At 41.9% G+C, this 24622-nt stretch overlaps 1 protein-coding gene across 8 annotated transcripts in view; it reads left to right on the top strand.

The window, feature by feature from the left end:
* The window catches only part of LOC116693604 (transcription factor SOX-6), a 113845-nt gene extending 89696 nt beyond the window's left edge, over positions 1-24149 (top strand). For 7 of the 8 annotated variants that reach the window (XM_032522664.1, XM_032522667.1, XM_032522669.1 and 4 more), the window contains 7 exons: positions 3965-4114; positions 5784-5961; positions 7986-8197; positions 15522-15630; positions 16764-16934; positions 19602-19815; positions 22065-24149. In XM_032522664.1, the coding sequence (XP_032378555.1) occupies positions 3965-4114; positions 5784-5961; positions 7986-8197; positions 15522-15630; positions 16764-16934; positions 19602-19815; positions 22065-22410 (1380 nt within the window). In that variant the 3' untranslated portion in view covers positions 22411-24149. The remainder of the gene's footprint in view (positions 1-3964; positions 4115-5783; positions 5962-7985; positions 8198-15521; positions 15631-16763; positions 16935-19601; positions 19816-22064) is intronic. The other variant, XM_032522668.1, reaches the window with a different exon arrangement.
* The last annotated feature ends 473 nt before the right edge of the window (positions 24150-24622 follow it).

Consider the following 24622-nt stretch of genomic DNA (forward strand, 5'->3'; position numbering starts at 1 on the left):
TCCCAAAAAAAGCTATGATTCATTTCCTTTACATAAATAAACACGTTTGCACCATACATTGATGAAAAAAGACCCAAATTGGTGCTGAAAAATTCACTAGAATGCGTGTGTGTGCCATCCAAAATTCCCTTTAAAAATTCCAAAATCTCAATGTTGAACCCAAATTTGCGCCCTTCAGGCGAGGGCAGCATTTTTTAAATCTCACAATTATTTTGAGTGCATGTTTTTTTTTCTTAGCCTTGCTGACTTGTTGCTATCTTCTTCACTTATTTATCACGCATGAGAACTTTCTCTGACTTTTGCCTCCAGCCTTGACCCTTTGACTCTTAAAAGTAGCTTGTCATGTTGGTGAACTTTGGCCAGTTGCACTGTTGCACTCAATAAGAGACAGGCACCTACAGTATGGAATGTGCATCATAGGGTGAGGTATGGTGTAATTGATGTAGTTTTGTGCATTCACGGGTCATTAATCATTTGCTATCTATACAATGTGTTTTTCCCTTCCATGTTTGTTTAGCGAATGACTGTGCCTTTTGGTGAGTCAGTTGGGATTTAAACAAGGCACTACAGGAAAGGCAGTGGTGGTGTCATGACGTGACCATTGCACACACTGAGATCTTACACTGTTTTAAGTGTCTTTAAGTCATTAGTCTCAGTTACACTTCACGAAGCTCCAGTGTGTGAAGCTATGCATTAGCCAATAAAAAAGGCATTGTGCGAACACAATTACACCGTGTTAGTTCTACATTAGCAATCTCCTCTGCTACATACAGTACTGTAGTCAAGTACACACCAGCTGGCATCAAACCCTTTTAATGCCAGATCTGTGCTCAAAACAGATGGACAGATGTTGTAGCCAGACTCATCCAGATGTTTCGTAGTTCTGCCCCGTAGCAAGCCTTCAGACAGCTGGCTGGCACTGATGGTCAAGCGAGCATAGGGCGGCATACAGAAAGAGCATATTATCAGGCAGTGAAAATAAACCTCCACAAGCTACAAGAGGCTTACCATATCAACAAATCATTGGTTCAGAAAGTAACAGCAACAATAATTTCCTTTGTTTTATGTATGATTCATAGAAGAAAACTATTATATTTCAAGCATGAGGACTAATAACAACATTTAGCAAAAGCTGTCCTATTGTGCTTGACCCATCATGGCCTAACCTAAAAGTTGTGATAGCACAATGTCATTCTATCAGCGTGGGAACTTCATCGGGACAATTGTTTCCAGAGCCTCGGAGTAGACCACTTCACAAACAGTGGATTCCTGCTGAAGAAAGGCCCCCTTTGTCGCGGCTAATGCGAGTGAAATACAGTTGCTTAGCAGACATTCTTGTTGAAATCATAAGACATCTCTTGCTGTCTGCCTCTATGTTCTGCCTGTTACTGTTTCTGGGTCTGAGGCATGGGGACCACAGTGAGGAACAAACTTTTGTGACCCAATGTCATGATTTATGCCCTGTTGCCAACACACAGTGATTATGGCAAATTGGCTTCTTTGTCATAGAATGAGGAGAATGATTGGAGGGCATTCAATTCAGTTTGTCTGGGACTTAAAAAAACGAAGTATCTATTCTGTAAAAGAGAACTGGAAGTGAGATAATGGTTGCCTTTATGCAACCTGCCACTTTGTGTATCTCTTTCACTGTCTTGGATGTAGCTAACAAGTGCAATATTTAGCCTCCGTCCTCTGTGTGGGCCAGCTCAGTGGCAGTCGATCCATTTCAACCTCCTCCCCTTGCAACCCTGCTGAAAAAGACAAAACCTCATTTGTTTTGTGTACTCCTGAGATCGATAGCAGCTCAACACTAAAAAAAGCCATCTAAAGGGATTCTCTACTCAGTCCTAATGAGACGGGCCGGTCTGAGCACGGAGGATGCTGTTGGCAGGCTGCAAAACAGCACTCCGGCTAGTGGATGCCTACATCCAGACCACAACAACATCACCTTCTCTCTATGCCAAATTTGACTATTAAAATCTCTGCTGATGTTTATGAGGGCCAAAGTTGACAGACTAATCTTTGGATTTCAGTTAAATTAGCACTAACGTCCAAAGGTCAGTCAGATAGTCTGGACAGCTACGGAGTGGTTCGAGGCCCTCTTTGTCAATTTGTAATTTAGGAAATTGCGGCATTGTTTTCCCTTGGGAGTTGACTGAATGGCGAGAGCTCTGGTTGGGGTTGTTTATGCAGCACATTGGCCTCCCCAGACACCAATCAATCTCAGCGTGTCTTTAGGAAACAGAGAAAAAATAAGGTACAAGCTCCTATTCTCAGTCTTCTGTTTGTTCAACAGTTCCCTCATCTTATTTGGAATCGCTGACGGAATCGCTGCTAACGGCACAATTCCAGCGAGTGCATTTTGTGTGTGTGTGTGTGTGCTAATTTGTGCATGCACAAGTGTGAGACGCTGTGTGTTTTACCTCAAAGACTCGTGTGTCTGCCCCAGCCCCTGCTCCCCTTAAAGCTGTAAGAATATCAGGCATCACCAGAAGTAACTCTGCGGTCGGCTTGATTGACGCGAGAGGCCTCACCACCAGCCATTGCAGGCACATTCTTACGGGGATCTCATATCGCCAGGGGTTGGCCCAAGCACTCCTGGTGCCTTCCAAGGAAAATAAGCGGCGTGACATCAGGGCTTTGTTTCAACGGCGAGGCCCCTTCTGTTTGTGTTTAATATCGCTCCGAGAGAAGTGGAAAGAGGGCCAGCCAATTTCTCTGGCCCCAACCGCTGAGCCTGGCGCTTCGGCGTTGAAGCAACGGTGGTCTCGTGTGTCTGCAGCTCAACACTCTCTATCCCTCTCTCTTTCTCTATCAAGCACTCTTTGCTTTGGGATCTCTGGTCCCAGGAGGCTTTGCAGTTTTGACTATGGGGGAAACCAGATCTCACAACACTGGGGGCCGTTTAGGCCGAAGGCTTCTGAGTAAAAACAGAGAAAAAGAAACAGAGATGGAGATGGTGGAGAAGATATGACGAGCGATTTTGGAACAAAACTGAGAGACAGAGGAAAAAGAGAGAGAGTCAGAGGAAGATCAAAAGAGAGGACAAGAGAGCTACCCTGAACGAGGGGGAGAGTATAGATGAGGTGAGAGTAACGAAAGAGAGGAAAGAAAGAAAGAGAGAAGGGAGTCTAAGTGAAGGCCAGGCACGTCTGGGTGGTTTTTCCTGAGGACAGGCTCTTTGATACTCCAGCACTCACACTCCAATGCATTTAGACAGGGGTTGACAGTGGTTTAAGGCAGGGGTTTGTCTGGCTAGCTAGCTTTGATTTAGAAGACCCTGGACTGTATTTGACTCTTTGATTTGGGTTGGAAGGAAAATCGGTACCTTTTTTTTGCAACATTTAATGTTTTCATCCAATCCTGAAGGCAGATGGCTTGTACTTTCCAAGTCTTTTTTAAAGTTTTCTATTATTTTTACATTATTTAAGTGTTTTTCAATTGACTCATTACCAAGATGTAATTGCAGTATGACTGCACCTACTTAAACATGATTATCCACTTTTTGTCTTTTGGATTAAGGTTAGTGAAGAAACTTGATTTTTTTTTCCCAGCCATGAACTTTTAGTTCAAAAGTACTGATTGTATGTGACCAGATTAGTCTTTAGTGTTTTTGAGACTCATGAATTGTTGTTTTGAATTATTATTGCAATCCTATATATTTCAATTACAGTACAGCTCTACTGTGAAGGCAAATACTAATAAAAATGTTAAATAGTCAGAATAACAACAAAAACATACATATCCTTTCTTCCATTGTGGTTCACATTGTTTTTTGAAAATATATTGTTGTTAGCAACACTGTGCCAGGCATTGGCTAAAAAGCTCATTTCCAAACCAAGTCATATATATCCAACTTTTTTACACAGAAAAAGAGAGAATGAAAAAGGGAAGCCACTGACTGGCTGCTGGTGAGGGATGTTAATAGCCAGTCGGTTTTGCTGGTTTCTTCCCTGTTATACAGCAGCTGTATGCCGCCCAACTGGCAAGCATGCAGATCTCACCAGGATCCAAGATGGCTCCCCTCCCACAGGCTCCCAACTCCTCCGGCCCCCTTTCCCCCTCCGCCATGAAGAGCGAGAAGCGAGCATCCAGTCCTGTCACTCACATTAAGGTGAGTCCATTGTGGAAAATGTTATAAAACCGTTTATTTGGAATATCAGAATAGTTCAAATGATTCTACAGGACTTACAAGAGCCAGGTGGACACATTTGTAATTGATAATATTGCAATTTCAGTAGACAGACCAATACGCAGTAGTCAAAAACAAGAGCAATTGTGTAGACTATTTTCGGGAATTAGACAAATGTGTAAGGGCTACCGATTGTGCAGGTAACAAACATCATAAGTCAGAGGAAAGAGTGAGTTCAGAATTTGTATGATAGGAAAACACAAGAATAATGAGGATGATGATGATGATAATGATGATGATGATGATGATGATGATGATGATGATGATCAGTTCAAGTAAAAGTGAGAGGCTGGAAATTTGGAAGTTGTTGAAACACCAAACTGTGCATGGCCTTATACTCTTCACCGACTATTAGAAACAGCTTATTGAAACGTCACACACCGATACACACACACAAGCGCACTCACACTTACAAACTGACACTGGCGCTGGCTGCTGTTTGGCAGGAGCCCAGACCCCTTCACTGGAGAGAGTGTACGCCTCATCTTTACTCGATGACGAGGCAGTAATGGAAGCCATGTGTGTGTGTTGGGCACAGCTGCAACCGGCGTCACAATAGACCGGCGTCAGAGCTCACCACATTCAAACAGTAGTGCTGTACCCTCCAAAGTCCCCAGCCTCCGCTAACCCCACACATGCACAGCCCACCCCCAAATTTGGCGTGCCACCCGCAGGCTAACCCCCCCTCCCCCTCCCCCCGTCCCTCCACTCGCAAAGATCTCTTCCTTTCCCTACTCTTTTCCTTCTCAACACTTCCCTCAGCTAAAGCTCAGCTCCAAATTAGATCCACGTTCATTAAGTGTTTGCTGCAAGCAATCCGGCCCTGTTGACGTGCGTTACATACACCACTTTTCTTCTTCCTTCCTTGTGTGGATCAATGGGGTGGTGAACCTCTGATTAGAAATAGATGAATTGCACAAAGCTGCCATTGTTTAGATAAGACGGTACACTGTGACTTGTTTTCCCTGTCAGGTTCACAGAGGTTAACAGTGGAAATTCATTTATTGAAGGGCAAAAAACCCGACAGGGATGACTGATCAGTCGATGGCAGCATCACTTAGTTACTGAAAGCACTTCAAGGGATACTTAACTCATCTTAAATTGAGTCAATTTCACTTCCATAGGGGACCTATTTCGACAGCAGAAACAAATAGTTTTGCCAAAACCTTTATTTATACACTGCGGTGTCACACCATACACCCTGCAAAGCTTCTGGTGTATTTAAAAATAGAAATGTTGGTGAACTAACGATTGCTTGGCACATACTGTGCCTGTATATGAGTTCAATGCATCCTTTTCGGCATAAAACATTTGCAAAGTTTATCTTTGGAAGACTTTTTATACCAACATTGTTTATGTCCATGTTACCTTGCTAGAAGTATTTTTCATTGTTGCCTTTGTTGCTGCATTACTACTTTTCTTGTTGCATTACTGTACTTGAATGTCATTTAGTGGAATAGCATGAAAACCCTTGGCAGGCCGGCATATCATGCAATTAAGTGACCCATTACTTGTTAATATGGCTTTATAAAGTTAAATTTTGATACCGATCCTGATCCATCAAACACTTTTGCGTCCATTCTACCAACAGGAGGAAGGATCCACACAGCCATTGAACCTCTCAGCCAGACCCAAGACAACTGAGCTCCTTCGCTCCCCGACGTCCCCGACGCAGAGTCTGTTCTCCGGAAACAGGACCAGCCCTACAGGCATGGGCAAGAACCGCATCCCGAGCCCCATCGCCAACATGGGCAGGAACTCCTCTCTGGGTAGGCAACAAAGAGACAAATGAATTTTTCTTTCCTTTACCACTGAGTAGACAGGATGGGCCACCCAGCCTAGCCTAAAATAGATACATTAGAATTGGCTTAACTGACAGGTTCAATAAGAATCACACTGTCTAAATGCTGCTACACAATGCCAAGAAAAAACTCCGATGCCCTCTACGCATACATGCTGCCTGTTTTACACACTAACAAACACTCACACACCACCGTATTGTTCACATCTGTACTGTACATCCATTCAGAGTAAACATGTCCTCATTGTGCGGCCTCAGTGTAAAATTATGTCTACCCCTAAACAGGAAAAACAAAAACATCACCCACCCAAACACCTCCCTCCTCCCCGCCACACACAGACAAACCAAGCAGCATTGCATGTGCCTGATAGACTGCAGACACCTCAACCCCACGAGGAGACCTGTGCATGTATTTGTGTGTGTGTGTGTTTGTGTTTTACAGGAGTCCAAAGCCCTGTATTTAGCCCCAATGAAAACCCCGGCAGCGGAAGCAGTGAAACCCAGCACACGTTATTTGGTTTTTAAGAGCTTCCTCACATCATTGTCTGCCCGTGCTAGACCTTTTATGCCCCTACCTCTGCTATCTGTTATTAAGGCCAATCTAAACCCTCTCATTATACCCCCCCCCAGAAAACAATTTCGCCAGCTCCTCTGGAGTGGCTTTGAGGACGCGACGCTTGTGTTCCCTGCAAAGTTATTTTTTGCCCATTTTAACGGCCACCCAAGCATACAGTGCTTCCTACTTGTCTGCTAATTAAACGAGGAGGGCGACGGAAACTTTGCATCCTTTTAGTTTTTTTCTTTCTTATTCTTCAAATGTGCATCGGTTTCAAAAGTGTGAAGCCTGGCACATAAACAAGGAGGAGGAGGCTCTCTCGTGTTTAGACACAAGTCGACTGGAAAACATCTTTAGCGACATTTGGCACCCATAAAGTGTTAAGAAAAATTCCATTTCTATACAGATGTTTGTAATATTATTTTGTAAGAATTGTATTGCAGCCATCCTGAATTTTTGGGTTCTCAGCACTCACGCTTTGTTTTCAAAGCTTGACAGTGCTCATCAAGTAACATGAAACCACACACACACACACAAACACAAACACAAACACACACACACACATACACACACACCAAACTGGGTTCTCAAAGGGTTACAGTGGTTCAATAGCATCCAAAACAGACAAATAAAGAATACTTGCAAATCAGAATTTAGTAACCAGTTGCCATGCAGAGCAACACTTTGAAAATGACTTGGTTCAGTGTTAAACTTATTTACAACGGTGCCATATAGAACTTTTCTTACAGGTTAGCTGTGATGGCAAACGTCTTAAGAACCATTTCCTGGTACTTTTTGTCTAAAGACTGTACAGAGATTCAGAAGAAAAGGGTCAACTTATAACATAACATAACTTTTTCAATTTGATTTTAAGTCCCCATACCTGACCTGCTTGGTAAGTTTAGGGAAAGATGCCTAAAAGCCCTGAAAACCTATTCTCATCTTTAGTATAGGGTCAAATAATAACAATTTCTTGCCAAAGTTGGAATGATGTTTCACATTTTCACATCAGATTTTTTTATTTGTGGGTTCCTCTTTCTTCTTCTCACTTATTGGAAGTGGTTGAGAAAAAGTGATGTCACATTCAATTGTGCGCCAATCAAAACTTTTAAATCCGAATCTGACAGCAATTGCAGGGTTGCTCATGTTGCCAGGCTATTGTTAGATCAAACTACTCAAACGTACTACTTTCTACATAAAGGTACAGTTAGCGATGCTGCGCAATGATTGTTGATATTTGAACTCAACTGCCCAACAAATACAAATACTTTCGTGATTCATAATTGAGGTTGAGGAAAAATGGATTACTGTCATAGTTAAAGGAAGACAGAAGTGAACAGCTTCTTGTCCTGAAGCCACACGGTCTAGACTTTCCAGTCCTGCCAGTCAAAGTGACAGACAATCGTCCCTCCCTCTCTCCTGTCCTCCCATCCCAGACATCCTGTCCAGCCTCAACTCCACAGCGCTGTTTGGGGACCAGGATGCGGTGATGAAGGCCATCCAAGAGGCCAGGAGCATGCGGGAGCAGATCCAGAGGGAGCAGCTCCACCACCAGCAGCAGCAGCAGCAGCATCAGCAGCCGGGACACCACAGTCTGGAGGCCAAACTGTCGGCCCTGAGCAGCATGAGCCTCAACAACGGCAACAAGGTTAGAGGAGACAGACACACAGTGCTGGGATGTGACTACATTTACTCAAGTATTATACTTAAGTACCAATTTGAGGTACTAGGTCAAGTCAATTCTTCTACATTTCAGAGAGTAATATTGTACTTTTAACTTCACTACATTAATCTGACAGTTTTAGTTACTAGTTAATTTACATATTAAGATTTTTGCACACCAAACACATGTAGTTTATAAAATACGATTTTTTATTATAAATTGAACTACCCTATAATAAAAACAACCTACAAGTCCAGCTGAAATGAATAGCCATTTGAACACTTTGACCAAACTGTTTTGATTGGTTCCACTTTCTAAAATAGGAGGGTTTTCTGCCTTGAGTACTTTTACTTTTAATACTTCAAGTACATTTTCCTTATGATACTTAAGTACTTTTACTTAAGTAACATTTTTTACTTGTAACAGAGTATTTTTACAGTGTGGTATTAGCACTTTTACTTAAGTAAAGGATCTGAATACTTGTTCCACCGCTGCAGATCTCGTGTGGCTTCACAAGAGAATTCACAGACACAGCTGACTGATAAGGTTTATAGGAATCCCATGGTCTAAATGCGTTTTTTAAAGGCATTTTCTTTCATGTGAAGCAAGAATCCTGATTGAAACACTGCACACACACGTAAACTACATACATGCTAGGACACACACATTGTACAGTTCATGTGACACACCAACAGGCGGTGGGGGAAAGTGACGAGTACTGTACCTTTTCAAGGTACAATTTCCAGGCACTGGCACTATTTCTATTTAAAGCAACTTTTTTCTTTGACTTTTCACTTCACTATTTGTCAACTATAGTTACTATTTACTTTGCAGATTAATTAATATTTTACATGCAAAACATTGAGATTTAAAAGATGATGCACATGAATTAAACCACCCAGCATTGTATTAAAAAATTAAAAGTTGGTCCCCTGGAGACCAGTTAAAAAGAAATCAAAACACTTTTATTACATATTTATTACATATAAGTAAACTTTTGAAGACTGGACCTTTTACAATGTGTTATCTCTACTCTTCCTTCAGTTAAAGATGTGGACACATTTTCTAAAACTGCCCACAGCTGGAGGAGCATGCGGTGAGGAGAAAAAGGGAAGATCACTTTTGCATTTATAAAGTGTTCAGGTCCACGTACTATTCTCTCTTCTTTTTTTTTTTGCACACACACACGTGCATGCACACACAGACACAAATCTTCAACTCCAAACCCCTCGCTCCTGTGTCTTATTTTCTCCATTGGCCGAGCATTCAAGGTCTCTGCTCAGCTTGTGCACAAGTCTGAAGAATATTCATGGATGATATTTGGTGTTGTTTGGCTAGAGCTGCAACTCTTGAGGACTTCTCTTTTCTTCTCTCATCTCCACGGCCACCCAGAAGCCAACAGCTTTGAAGAGGGAGCAGCTGGGCCAATGACAAGTGATTGTTTTGGCGTGTGTGTGTGTGCGATTTTGTGTGTGATAGTGTGTGTGATAGTGTGTGTGTGCGCGCGTGCGTGCGTGCGTGTGAGTGAGTGTGTGTGCCTGGCTTGACTGAGACTGAGTGGGTGTTTTTTGGGAGAAAAGATGGTGTTAACATTAATGAATGTGTGTGTGTGTGTGTGTGTGTGTGTGTGTGTGTGTGTGTGTGGGGTGTGTTGTGTGTGTGTGTGTGTGTGTGTGTGTTTGTTTGTGTGTGTGTGTGTGTGTGTGTGTACGTGTGTACATGTGTACGTGTGTATAATGGAGTCCAGCTCTCCACTTGCCCTAGAGGGGGGGATCCCGGCCTCGAGGTCTTAGCCCAATTAAAGGGCCTTTCTCGGGTGAAGGGAGCTCCCCCCTCCATGTGGGAGACAGGCCCTTTGTACCAGGAGCTTGGATCCAGAGGGACATCCATATTCCAAAACATCTTCAATCAGTCTGATCAGCCAATCACAGATTCCAGGGATCCGACATTCCGTAATATAGAGAACATAATTAGACCGGCTCTCCTTCGCAATTGATCCCGTGTTGCTTGCAAGGATGAGGAAACGGAGGAAGAGAGGAACTCATGAATATTTTAGGGGTGGAGACTTTGAACCCAACAACCCCAAGTAGGTCATGATTGGTGCACTCCAAGGATAGGCTGTTTTGAATTTTTTTGGACTTGTTTGCCTTGCATCTTCAGGAGGAAAACATCCAAAATTTGGCAAAATATATCTCTGCTGTACTTATCCTCATTCCCAAGTTGACTTTTTTTTTATATAAGTCATTATGCTAGTAAATACTGTGAAACTCATACATATAAATTATACAACAGCCCACACTAATAAATAGTTTATTACGATTTAATTTGAGTTGTTTGCTACAGGTTGGGTGAAGATTCCCACATATGTTTTCAAATAAGTTAAGTTAAAAAGAGATTTTTGTCGAAATGATCGGAGATGAAGGTGAGTGTATTGCAGGGAGAGCCCTGTGTGCTTCTCAAGTTCTATATTTTCCAACTTTATAAGAACAAAACCAAAGCAATGCAGTAATTTGGTTTATAGCTCCATGCCTTGTAATAAAAAGCTCATTTGGAAACTCTCAAAGTAATTGTTTCCGGTTCGAGGACGACAGCAGGCCTTGGTGTTTGTTGTCAGTTTGTTATTCGTTACCTAAGAACAGCAGCTCAAAGACTCATAGTTTTTTCATTGGGATGGAGAAGTTTTTTTGTGTGTGTGTGTGTTTTTTCTTCTTTCTAAAGTACTCAAAGGCTTTGCTCTGTCTTAAACAATTCATGGATGAAACTTGCTGGATACTGAGCGTGTGACTCACCCGCTCCACCTCGGGAGGCAGCGAGACCAGCTCTTTTTCTTTACCTTGGATTTGTGTGTTGTTTTTTTGTTCGTTGAATAAATTTGTTGCTCAGATCCTCTGCTTAGAAACTTTGAAGCTCTGGCCAAGCCTTTCTGTTTTATCACATTGTACTAGTGCAGTGTATTAAGCTTCCCTGGAGGGAATGAGACAACTGGTAAATGGTATTTCAGTGTAATATTGAATGTTGAGCTATTTATTGCCCACGCTGATTCAACACAAATGGAGTCGTTGCGGTGACGTCTGAGTGTGTGTGTGTGTGTGTGTGTGTGTGTGTGTTTGTGTTTATTTCACTCTGTTTGTGTATTTTTGTCCCACAGCATTAATTTCAAGCATCGACGACACAGACATTTCCCTAAGAGCTGAAAGTGATCCTGCGCTCCTTTGTGTGTGTGTGTGTGTGTGTGTGTGTGTGTCCTGGTTCTGCACTGGCCTTGGCCATGTTAATGTCATTATAGCTGGTGTACAGACGAGAGGCCTGGCCAGTTAGTGGCATTGTTGAGTATCACCTTACGCTTACGTTGCTTCCAGCTGGCCTGCGGCTGCCAAAGCCTCTCTGAAATAGCCACTATGTGTGTGTTTGTGTGTGTGTGTTTGCGTGTGTAAGCTTGTGCACTTTATTTCATCTAAACAGCCTCAAAACACTCCCTGAACCCACTTAAAGGAAAACACCATGTTTTTGAAAGATTGCACATTACTCAGTTGACATGTTTTGGATGAAAACACCAAAATCGACCACATGTCCCTGGTAGATTGTTCACTAAGGCTCTAACTCATTCGAATATAAAGTGAGAACATGAAGAAGTTCGAAGTCTGCATGGTGCAACCCTGCACAGGAGCTTTGTAAAGTTGACATGAAATATGATACGTAGAAAAATAATACACTGCTTTGCACCACGAGGGACTACTGTTCTTGTTTCCATAAGAGGTGAACACAGTAGGTGATGGCAGACTGAGTGCAGGTAAATCTACACGCCACATAAGAAGGATCACAAATGTTTTTTTTTTTTTTTTTCAAATCACTTCAAGATCTGTTTTCTCACTTTGGATGATGCTGGGTATGGAAACAATCACTCGACATTGAATGATGGGGACACGTGGATGTTTTTGGTATCTGTGCTCACATAATTTACCAGTTAAATACATATCCCTCAGCAGCCATACAAAAGTGGGTTAAGAGTTTGGACACTTTTGCCAGAAATTTGAAATCTGGGAGAAATTAGGCAAAACCCTTCACAAGATAAAAAAAAAAAGCAATTCATGTAAATTAAAGGAGAAGATGCAACACAAAATTTCACTGGCAAAAATGTGAAGGTTGAAATGGCATTTGGTCGTTTACGGCTCCAAGTCAATACAAAATTGGCCATCAGACATCATGGTGAACAGAAGTTACGTTGTCCTTACCCAATAGTTTCAAATCATATTTTCTTGTAACAATTGAATAGTTTGAGTTTGCCACAAATTATTCAATAGTCTTCATCCTTTTTTTTTCTTATACAGGCACATTCCTCTCAGATTTATTCTTAACTTTTGCCCAGTTTGGAAATTTACTAGATCTCTAAATCCGAAAGGTCTAAGTAATAATGAGGCCCATAATAGAGAAATGTTGGTTGGCATGCTTGCAGTTTCTGTTAGATCGGTAGAACAGAATGAGTCTGGAGGGAGGCGAGGAGGGAGGAAATGGTTGTATAGAAGTTTACATTGGCTCTGCTGGTGAGTTTGGTCTTTGTAGGAAGCGCGCCTGTTAAACCGACAGCTCACACGGTTCCAAGTCTTGATTAAAGATCACGGTAATGTTGCTGTATTTGAAGCCTGAATGATATACATTATAATAATATATACTACAAAGCTGAGTCTGGCACCTGCAAATAGACTGTTGTGTGTCTACCTCTTTGGGGTTGGAGCCTCAAGGGGAGGAGGACTGCTGCTGCTGGTGTTAAAGGCTATGAATAGGAGGAATGGTGAAAAGGAGAAGTAGTGGAGGGGAGTAGTGGAAGGGAGGGGGAGAAAAAAACAGAACAGGGCTGAGTGACAGCTCTATTGGCACACAGCAAAGTCTGAAGAAGGAAAGAGAGCAAGAGAGATGAAGGAAATAGGAAGAGAGAGGGAACGCGGGGGGGGGGGGGGGGGGGGGGGGGGGGGGGGGGGACCGAGGAGGTTGCCAAACTTGATTGGTCCGGGAGGAGACAGTAAACGGTTGCGGGTCAGCTGGAGGCAGGCCGTGCTGGCGGTAGGCGAGTTGTAACTGTGGTAATGAGCTCAATACGGTGTGAATACAAAAAAAAGAAGAAAAAAAGAAACCTGATGTTTGGAGTGTTACCCTGGCAACGGTGGAGAGACCAGGCGGAACAAAAACGAATCGTGTTTCTCTTAAATATAGAAATATACATTCAGCAACAATATTGGGCTGTAGAGCCAGTGAAAGCATTAGTGTGTTTACAATTTGTTTTTCAAGTGAACGTCGCGCTCCTTTTCCCCATTGATTTTATTTAACTTTGAATTTTAATTAGTTGTCAATCTCAATCCACTGCTTAGTTTAAATTATCTTTGCCCCTGCACACGTCCTTCATTTTCTTTAATTTATTTAATCTTTGATTCATCACCTTGTCTGCTTTGAAATCTAGTGGCGTTCTTTTCGCTCAAATTCAGACCTGGGTTAAATACTAATTTGATATCAAGTACGTGCATGATGGGTGGCATTTACTGGCTCAAAACCATTCAGAGACACATACAGTATGCTGTTTTTCCTAAAAAGTGTGCTTCCTCTTCACTGGGACTGCCTGAACATCAGGACTCCTCAGACTCTGTTTTTAAACATATAATCCCTCTGTGATAAGTACAAAAGCATTTGGGGGAGCACAATCCAATCGTGTACACAATACAAATGGAGTCTCATAAAAGAGAAAGTTATGAACAAAAAAAAAGTCTATAATGCTGCTCCAAAAGGCAGCCGTCCAGTATCAAACCAGCAGGCGCGCAGGCCAAACCTATTTCAATCTCGACTAAACAAAGCAAAGACAGCTCCTTAGTGCATTTGCCACAAGAACTTTCAAGTCGACCAAAAGTAGACCAACCACGGGGAATAGTTGCACATTTCTACCCAGGTCTGCTGTTACTGTAATCTGTTTTTTGGATCAGTCTACCTCTATTGATGCCGTCCTAGTCCATTTTCCAGATCCCTAACTTTACTCTACTGTGCATTACTTTTCCATTGGTCTCCTCCCATTTACCAGGAACATTCATGCATCTCTAACTACTTAGGGTGTTCATAAATGATGCTCTCTGGTGCATCTGCTGGCGCTTCAGAGCAGAGCAGTTGTGTTCTACACTAATTTAATCCACACCAAGCACCAAACTTCCAGAAGTCTGAAAGCATCATCAAATGACCACTTTCCCCGGGCTATTGTTTAGCACCACAAGCCTTATTCTTGTCTCTGGTCTAGTTTTCCAGTCTTGTTCCTTTTGCTCTCTCTCTCTCTCTCTATCTGCCTCTGTCCTCTGCCTTCTTTCTTTCTTTTCTTTAGTCTTTTGTTAGGCGGTTGCTTCCTGCGGTGAGCATGGTACTGCCCAGGCACATGTTCTGTGGTGGGCCTGATTACAGCCCTGCCGTAGTGCTGACATTGGCCTGCGTCGGCTCTTCATATATAAACACACATGCACACACATACACACACACACACACACACACACACATACACGCCGGCCCCTAAGTTCCACCAACTCTGCCAGCGACTACCGCGGCATGACTTCACCCGGCAACCATTCCTTGCGTCAAACAAAATGCCTCTGTCACCAGAAAAAGGAGGAGAGCCGAGAGGGAGGAAGGGAGGGAAGGCAGGGGAGAAGAGAGCAGAGTGTGGATGTGCGGTATCTGTGTGGAGAGTTCAATGTTTTCCACCACAGTTTGTGAGCGTGGTGGGGTAATTTTAGCTGGAAGGTCCTAAGGCAGGCTGCTTGTGGAAGTTATTTGTCTCCGAAGTTAAGTTGCAGGCACAAGGCAGAATCGGAGAGAGCACTTGATGATGGGAGGTTGAGAAAAGTGATTAGCATGGCCCTGAAGGGGCTATGACTCGTCTGTTAGCTTATCACATTACAAACATCATGACTCACTTTCCTCAGATACTGTGAGAAAAGTACTGAAGCTGCATCAAAATGAACTGCCCATTTATGGGGTCTGTGCTTGACTTCCCTCAATGCCGACTCAAACCAGCAATTACTGTAGTTTGTATTGGCATTACCATCACAGTTATCTCTAGTGACCCAATTTAAAAGATGCCGGGCATACACAGGGACTTCATCCAGACGTTAAATAATAAGAATTGGAATCGAAACAGAAATTTGAATAGAAAACTTTAAAAACAATTGTTTTATTTTGGGCACACCTCACCCCCTGTCTCTCAAATTTCAGCAGTGCTGCAGCCGCATCGTATTTATTCGCAGCTTCCTTCGAATAACCTCTCGTTTTTTTTCTTGTGTTGCAGGAGCGACTGCATTATGAGACGCTGAGCCAGCACCTGGGGAAGCTCGGGGAGGATGCTGGGAAGATGGTCCATCGAGTCATTGACCTGACAAGACCAGAAGATCTGGATGGTAAGCACCTCCGCTGCCTATCCCTGTGCAGTTTTTGTGCCTCTATTATATTCTTCTTCCATTTGTCCATTTCTTTGTTGAATTTGGCTTGTTTTGCCTACTTTTATGACTCTTGCACTCCTCATGCTGGTTGCTTATACTCGTCAGAAATTTATACAGATGCACAAAAGACATGAGTGAATGGAAAGGCTAGAGGGATATATCAGAAAGGAGTTGCTGGACTTTTGAGAAGCAGAGTCTCAGTTAGAAGCAGTCAGATCCTGTTCAGACTAAATTGATACCACTGACCCTTGTGAACTCCGTGGGCCCCACTTAGAAGAGGTCCTACTTCTGGTGGTCTTCCTTTTTACAAATCTACAATAAAGAAGAAGGCATCTTCCAGAAAGCCAGGACATGCAGGTATTTAGGGAATACAAATATTTACTGTGCTCCTCAGGAAGCTACGGTGAAGGACACCCGCAACAGCTAAACAGAGTGTTCTATGTCAACATTGTTGACTCTTGAAATTGTTAACACTATTATTCCTCCAAATACATGATACAAGGCTGAATTTTCTCCACAACAAGTGTTTGTGACACAAGATCCCACCCAATACAAGTATGCAAACAAAAGCAGGTGAAGACTGACAACCAGTCTGTTGTGGCTAAGGGTCGATGAAGTGTACTGCCAATAAGAATTCTCTTTTTTTTAATGAATGATAACAACACTTCATGCACTGTGTATTGCATACAGTTAGCAGATGCTGAGTTTGGGTTAAAATTGTTTTTTTTTCTTCCAACCCACCTGTTACTCATAGAGCACCACTGTTTACATGAGATGAGAAGTTGAGGAGTTCTCATTGTGGTTCAGTTTAGAATCAGGGACTAAACACAGCAGCAAAGGCACTGAGATACTATCAGGCAGAAGCAAGCTGTGTATAGCTCACTTGTGTCTGTGTGAGCATATTGAGGGCATCCCAGCAAGACCCCATCAGACTTTTGTCATACTTTTGTTACATAGTACATCCTCTCCCAAGGATCAAGGGCTGAAGAAACTAACAGGAAGTGCTCATCCACATATAAGCAATATCCTGCATTTCAAGCGTAAAGTAATGAAAGATAAATGTGTATTTGTTATTCCTTTGTGTCACGTAGGGAGTAACATCACAGAGGCGCGAGTGTTCAGGGAGGCGCGGGGCAGGAGCAACGCAGAGCCCCACATCAAGAGGCCCATGAACGCCTTCATGGTGTGGGCCAAAGACGAGAGGAGAAAGATCCTGCAGACCTTCCCTGACATGCACAACTCCAACATCAGCAAGATTCTAGGTGAGAGGTTTTATAAGAGATAAGATACTTTATTTGTCATTGAACACAGATACAACAAAGCATTCCTGAGATGTCCAATAGCTTGGAAATCCAGACCCAAATCTGAAAAATTAAGGCTCTGGCATTGAGTAATTAAAGTCGCACATCTTGAGGGGCGCCACCAAGCCCCATTTGAATATCTCACTGCACGCAATTGGATAACACTACGACCAATCACAACAACACACGGGGCAACGTATCCAGAGGCGCATTCGCTTAGCTACTAGCGGAGCTAACTGGTAGATTATATTGTTGTCATCTGTTTACCTCGCCTATATCAGATACACTGATGTGATTGGTGCAGCTCCGCTACAAGGGCATAGTTAATGAGCAGCATTACTCAATAACAGAGTAACTCGCTGAGCAAATTCAAAATGTGCTCTCGCAAGAACTCTGGATTTCCAGGGTAGATGCCCACAGCTAAAAATACAAAAATGCATAAAATAAGTTAACTTTGACAGGGGAGATGACCTCCAATGCTAAACCTACAAATACAAACTCTAAAAATATCAGGCCTGAACCTTGTACTCTAAATTCTGCTTTTGGAGGATTATCCTCATGTTTATCTCCTTGTGTTAACTTGCTCATATGTAGCTGGGGTGAATTATTGTATCAGTGTTTGTGTTGCACATTAATGGGAAAATATGATAAACGTTTATTTGCATGTACCACCCATTTTCCTCTTGACTCTCTGTTACCAGAAGCCTTTTCTGTGCTGTTTTTTCCTTGAGAGGACATTGTGTACTAAAAACTGTGGCAATCACTTTCTTTCTCTCTTTTCAATTGTGGTGTGACAAAAAAATCCAGGTGGAAATCAGTTCAAACCAGTTTCTGAAGAAAGCCATGAATTTTTAGTGAAAATAGGTAAAAGAAATGCTGTTTCTCAACATCTTACATTTGTGGCTTAAAAAGTAATTTGACCTCCTTCCACCATCTTGTTGAAAGACACACTGCAATTGACAATAGATGGTCCTTGAAACCTGTACATTTTTCTTCAGGTCAGCCTCTCCGCTCATTAGGGTTACTCTGCCTCTATATTCTACAGTTCATAGGGTCTATTACCAGCCTGCTGCAGACTATAAGAAGGACTAGTGTGCTTTTAAACCTGGAACACTTCACACACAGAGCTCCACTGTGTCAGCCTGACTAGTGTGATGGATGCATTCCGTTATAAAGTAACCGTGTTGATACTAACGTCCTCGACACAGATAGCCATTCACGCGGTGCTGAGCACAACGGTTGTTTGGGAAATGTTCTGAAGACCTCCACTGTCTGATGCAGGGCTCGAGGGTTGCTGAATGTAAATGCTTCTCCGGAGCAACATTAACAAATAGCTTTTTCTTAGGTGGGTCTGTGTTCCTGACTTGAAGCTTTGAATGAGCTCTGATAGAGCAACGGTTTTGTGTTTGACGAGTGCCATTAAGTATATCGTGTGCCATTTGTGACAAGATTTCACTGAGTAATACTGATATGTATTTCTTGTACTATAAAGCATTGTCATAGTGAAATTATTTGATTAAAGGTTGTTTGCAGTCAAATATGAATAGGAAGATCCCGTTAGCAGGAAGCATTAAGAAATGATTTTCCAGCAATTTATCTAGCCTCTGTGGCAAATGTAGGAACAAAGTGCACAATTGTGTATGTGTGTGTGTATCTGACTGCATGTGTACAATGCATGTCTCTCCAACGTAATAACACAGCTGGACTTTGGGGAGTGGGTGGCAGGCTTAAAAAATCCACTCTGTTTCCTGTGTCACCAAAGTACAAAAGTAGTTTGTGATAAACCTAGATAAACAGAGAAGCGAGGCGGAGTGTGTATAATCACTTATCAGAGTGCTTCGCAGATGTGCTGCGTTCCTGCGGTAATGGCCATGTCCACTTGTTCAGAAGGTCCTCTTACCGGGGGGGGGATAAGAAGTACACATTGTATCATTCTTCTCAAGCCAAGACGGAGCTGAGTGTAATCCACTCCACATCCACATCCACAGCCTCGTTGGTTAAAGACTTGATTGTGTCTGTTCACATGACAACATTCAACCTTAAGAAAGCACCAGAGATGAGGACGTTATCATCTACTTTATACGATTGATTTAATGTGCAGCTGAAGTGACAGTGTGTTAACCATCTCTGAACACCGATTCAGTTCTCATTACGTCTATTTCAACACAAAACTCTGTGCTCAGCCTGTAAAATCAAAACCTTTTTTTGTCACTCCCTATAGTCCTTAAATTAAAGGAAGTTTAGATTGTGTCACTCCCTAAAATTCACAATTTCTGTCAATTCAATTTTAATCATGATATCAAATCATAACAAGAGTCATCTCGAGACACTTTACAGATCTAGACAACACTCTATAATTTACAGAGACCCAACAATTCCCCCAGGAGCGAGCGTTTAGTGTAACAGTGGCGAGGAAAAACGTCAATTTAGGCAGAAACCTCAAGTTCTTGGTGGACGGGCACCTGCCGCTGCCGGTTGGGACGCAGAGACACAGATGCAGATGTACTTCTTGAAGTCTGTAATGTTGATTTCCTAAGATACATATATAGTTTATGACTAAGCTAAAAAAAAAAACTAAAACAAAACAGAAAGAATAGAAAAGATACAAATCTCATTTGTTTTCTCCAGGCTCTCGCTGGAAAGCTATGACCAACCAGGAGAAGCAGCCGTACTATGAGGAACAGGCCCGCCTGAGCAAGATCCATTTGGAGAAATATCCCAACTACAAGTACAAGCCACGGCCCAAGAGAACCTGCATCATCGACGGCAAGAAGCTGCGCATCGGAGAGTACAAACAGATGATGCGGTCAAGACGTCAGGAGATGAGGCAGTTTTTTGTCGGGTGAGTACCAGTGTCAGCAGATAAAGTTGTCCCTGAACATCCCAGTTAGCGTTCTGTATAAGTGGTTTGGAAGAAAGCTGGGGTGAATCCTTTGTTTCGAAGAAGAAGAAGATGTTCAAACTCAATTTGAATGACTGCACAATGTCTCATTTACTGCTTGCAATGGAATTCTATACATTACAAGAATGAGTTTTACAAGGTGTAATTCCACAGAAACAACTTGCCCAACACATTTTTATCCATCAGAGCATTATGTACAATGTTAAAAGGAGTTCTGCACATCTCTAAAAATACGTCATTGTGCATTGACAGCCACAAGCCTTGGATCACACATAGGCTTTTTGTCTTGCTTTTGCACCTGTAACCTTTCACTTCAGTTGGCTCTTTAATACACATGCCATCCTGCCACCTTGGTCTGAATAGAGCTAAAAAGAATAAGCTAGATGAAATATAAAACCAAATATATTGCCAAATATAAAACCAAAAGAAAAAGGTATTCTTTTTCAATGAAGTTGTTTCGTAGCACTTTATACAGTGTGATGTGTTTTTTTTTCTTAATGTTTCACAGCGTATAATATAAATATTCTTAACTGCATCCATTTGCTAGAGGTTTGTGGGGTGATCATCAAGGTTTATGGACCATTCATGAAAGGTTTCATGGTATCTGCAAAACCCTTTAAACCTTCGCTGAAGAGCATTATGTATTTTTTTAGAGTGTAGTCAGTGCAGAGAGGGGAAAACAGTGGCATTGTCTTAATGGGAACCAGCCATGGATGTGTTTAAAGCCATCACAGTGGCCTGGGCTTGAGATGGATTTACCAGAGGCCACGGCTTTGGATAAGAGCGATTTTTAATAGCTTGTCATTTATTAAATTAGGACAATGCTGGGCGCTTGCGGGCAGTGAAATTGGACACAGACAGACATAGTGGAATATGAAATATAAGCAGATGTTTGAGAGGGAACGAGAGCGAGGCAGACGTCACGGGCTGAATGCCACATTTGCTGTGTGTGGTCAAGTAAATGCATAAAAAAAAGGCCTGGTCTTTCAATCAGATCAAATAGCTACTGGGAGCCGGTATACAACCAGTTGCTGGCACATTCCGTATGTCTAAACCAGTGTTGTTTTAAAGTGTTTAATGTGAAAATGAGTCTGTCAGAGGGTACGTCGGTAATTGTTTCAGGAGACGGAGGAGGGAAAACTGTTAGGTGAGAAAAGTGACAGCAATTTTCCTGCTTTATGTTGCTCATTTGAGGAGCCAGAGGGCCTGATTGAGTGATGTGCATTTACCCTCATTCCATCTACTGTATATCTCAGCAGGTTATTTAGCCGATGCTACTGTGAGCGGGCATGGAGAGCTCCGTGTTAGGGCATGCCCGACCAGATGAGAAGCATTGATGTTTAACTTAAGTGGGCTCTGAATTCACATTTTGTTCAAAGCAGTTCGTTGAAAAGAGGTTAAAATGAATTAGTATCTGATCAAACGCTGATCTGTCCACCATCTACAGTGACCAGTTGACAAGTTAACTGTTGCTATGTCCAAATAATTCTATTTTTTCACAATATCATCATTAAAAAAAGATTTTTATGCAGCTTCTTTCTTAGTTTTTTTAAGGGTTAAGGTTAACTTGTTTTAAGCCACGTTTGTTGTCCACCACTTTTTTCTCAGACTAAAATATCTCAACAACTATCGAATGGATTGCTATGATATTTTGTACTTAACATTCATTTTTCCCAGAAGGATGAATCGTACTGATGAATAGCTATCCCCCGACGTTTCCATGAGGTTGACATTTGTGGTTTTGCATGAAAAGTCTCAACAACTATCCAATGGATTGCCATGACATTTAGCAGACATACAGTATCTCTTCAACATTTAAGTTTGTCCAATACTTTGGTTTATGTCAAAATACCGGCAAAACTGACAACAATCACATTAGCCTACGCCATACTTTGTGTTTAGTGCTAATTAGCATCGGATAACATGTTAAACGCCATAGCTTAAAAAACAGCATGTTATCATTGTCATTGTGAGCTTGTATGTAGCATGTTGACATTAGCCTTTAGCTCAAAAGACCAATGTGTAGTCTCAGAGTCTTTTCTGTCTTACATGTACTCATTTCTGTACTTTTCCATGATATTTTATGTATTCTTATTCCATATTGGGTTATGTATTACTTATTTACTTATTAAGAATCCTTTGTTTAATAACTTCTTTTTTATATCTTCTCTTGTCTCCTTGATCCTCAGGCCTCAGCCACCGATTCCTCTCGGCAACGGTCCCGGTGGAGTGGGAGTTTACCCAGGTGCCATAACCATGGCAACAACAGCCACACAATCCCCACACCTGACCTCAGACTGCTCAAGCAACTCAGCCAGCCCTGAACCCGCCATCCCCGTCATTCAGAGCACGTACAGGATGAAGTCCGAGCCTGGCGGCGGAGGCAGCAACGGCGGCCGGGTCAGAGCCTTGGATCTGCCCAGCGACCCCACCAACGGAGACGACGACATGGACATGTATGAGGACTTTGAGGACGAGCCCAAGTCAGACTATAGCAGCGACCACGAGACACGAGAGGCCGTCAGTGCCAACTGAGTGTGCTCAGGGCGTCCGTTGTAAAATAAAAATAAAAGAAAGAAAAAGAGAGAAAATACACCTCCTGTTATACTCAGAGACACTTTTTAAAAACAGTTTATTATAGACCTTCAGGAAAACTTTCAGGACATGTTGCACCATGCACTGAGCATGCCCAGACAGGATTCAAACTCAGCGGACATGCTCAGGAAGTTCTTCGGCAGTATCTTGATGGAGGTCCATTTCAAGAAGAGGGCTGATGGAAAAAAAAAAAGTGTGACCCAAGAAAACAAGCAAAACAGACACCTGGACATCTGACAATGACCTTTAGTTTCCTACACTTTGACAATCTTAACAGCAGCGGATAAGAGTTGGAGGAGAGAGAGCGAATGGGACGATGGACAAATGAGCGACAAACACATTGCTGTGTGGTTTGTAAAGAGCATGCATGGATTTTGAAGCATCAGGAATTGGTCTTCAACAGCTATTTGGTCTTAAATGTTTAAGGAGTGATTTAGTTTCTATCATTATGTATTTACTTTTCTGTGTTTTTGTTTCCTTTTTTTTTTTTAGTTTTTTGTTCTATAGACTTTTTTTCTGACAGGTCACTGCCTGTACAAACTCTGGACTGTCAGAACTTGAAATTTGAAAAGTTTTAATATAAATCTTAGCTATTGTAATCTTATAGTCTTACTTTTGTTTCTTACGAATACAGTGCATCTACATCTGACAAACTGCTTACATTACATTACTGTTAGTTTTTTGTTTTTATATCCCAGCTCAGGTATGATGTGCCAGCTTGTGAATGTGTTTTTTTGTTTTTTTTTGTTTTCATACAAAAAGAGTGGTAGGACGTTTTCGACTGTCAGTGAAATCAAAGGGAGCAAAATCCCTTATATCACATTATTATTATTATTATTATTATTATTATTATTATTATTATTATTATTATTATTATTATTATTATTAAAATAATAATAAGTAAGTAAGTACCCAGGCATTGTACAGATTTTCTTCAAATGTGCCAAACCTACATTCACATTCACTCGGGATGTTGTAGTCTTAACTTCCAATGCTGCAAAAAAGTCTTATACAATCAGCTTTTTCTATCTGATGTTTCTACTCGGTAACTGCTGGCTCCCCTCCTGGCCCAATCACAGGCAAAGCTCAGGAAGGATGTGTTTTCATCACGCTTGCTCAGTCACAAAAACACACACACACACACACACACACACACACACACACACACACACACACACACACCCACACACCCACACACACACACTTCGATCTTTGGCAGCCCCTCCAGCTTTGAGATGTAGTTACAGTAGAAGAGTCTGTTCTTCAATTCCACTGCATTGGTGCTTTCACGAACCACATTGCCCATAGTTCCTTTAGGCCAAACACTTAGCACATTGTGCTGTAAGTGCAGTACGGTGTAACCAAACGCCGACATTTTAGCATTTGATTTTGTACCTTTCAATCTGGCCAAAGGTAGAGACATTTTTGTGCTTAATTTCTGCTGAGACACTTTTAAGAGTTCTTTTAACTCTGAAAAGTGTACCGATAGCTCTGTTGAGCAGTGTTAGAATAACCCTTCTGTAGGAGAAAAGTTCCTAATATTCTGGATCCCTTCACTGTATTTTCAATTTTGTTTTGAAGCGGTACAAAAGTGTACAAAATGTTACTATTTTTATTAGCTTGTTTATATTTGTAAATGTCTTCTCAGCAGCACGTGGGAAAACACCAAACTTGTGTTTAAAAAAAAAAGAAGAAGAAGAATTTATATAGTTGCAAAAAAATGCGTTTAAGAGGTCAGGTATTTCAAAAAGGGTACCTTTTTCTACGTTGCATGTATATTTTGAGGACAAGTAAATTATAAAGAGAAGAATAGAGGGGGAAAAGTGCATAGATCTCAATCAGCTTCTCAGTCAGAGCTGAGTTTTTCCACAGTCTGAAGCAAGATGTTCCTCTTTCATTGGTCAGCGCCATACTGGGTGTGCACTCTTTTTCCTCTATTTTACTCAAATGTCACATTCTTTCTCTCTAGACACATCACATTTTTTTTCTTTGTCTCTTTCAACACACATTTTGAACATTTTGAACACCTGTGACCTCGGGTGGTTTTTAGGTGCTCTGTTCAGCTGTTTCACACTTCTTCATGAATCCATAATTCTGACCATATCTGGCAGTTTTTACTTGCTTCACAAGCTGGGACTGAACATTGTTTTTT

The sequence above is a fragment of the Etheostoma spectabile genome, chromosome 8 (assembly GCF_008692095.1).
Source record: "Etheostoma spectabile isolate EspeVRDwgs_2016 chromosome 8, UIUC_Espe_1.0, whole genome shotgun sequence".
Lineage (NCBI taxonomy): Eukaryota > Metazoa > Chordata > Actinopteri > Perciformes > Percidae > Etheostoma > Etheostoma spectabile.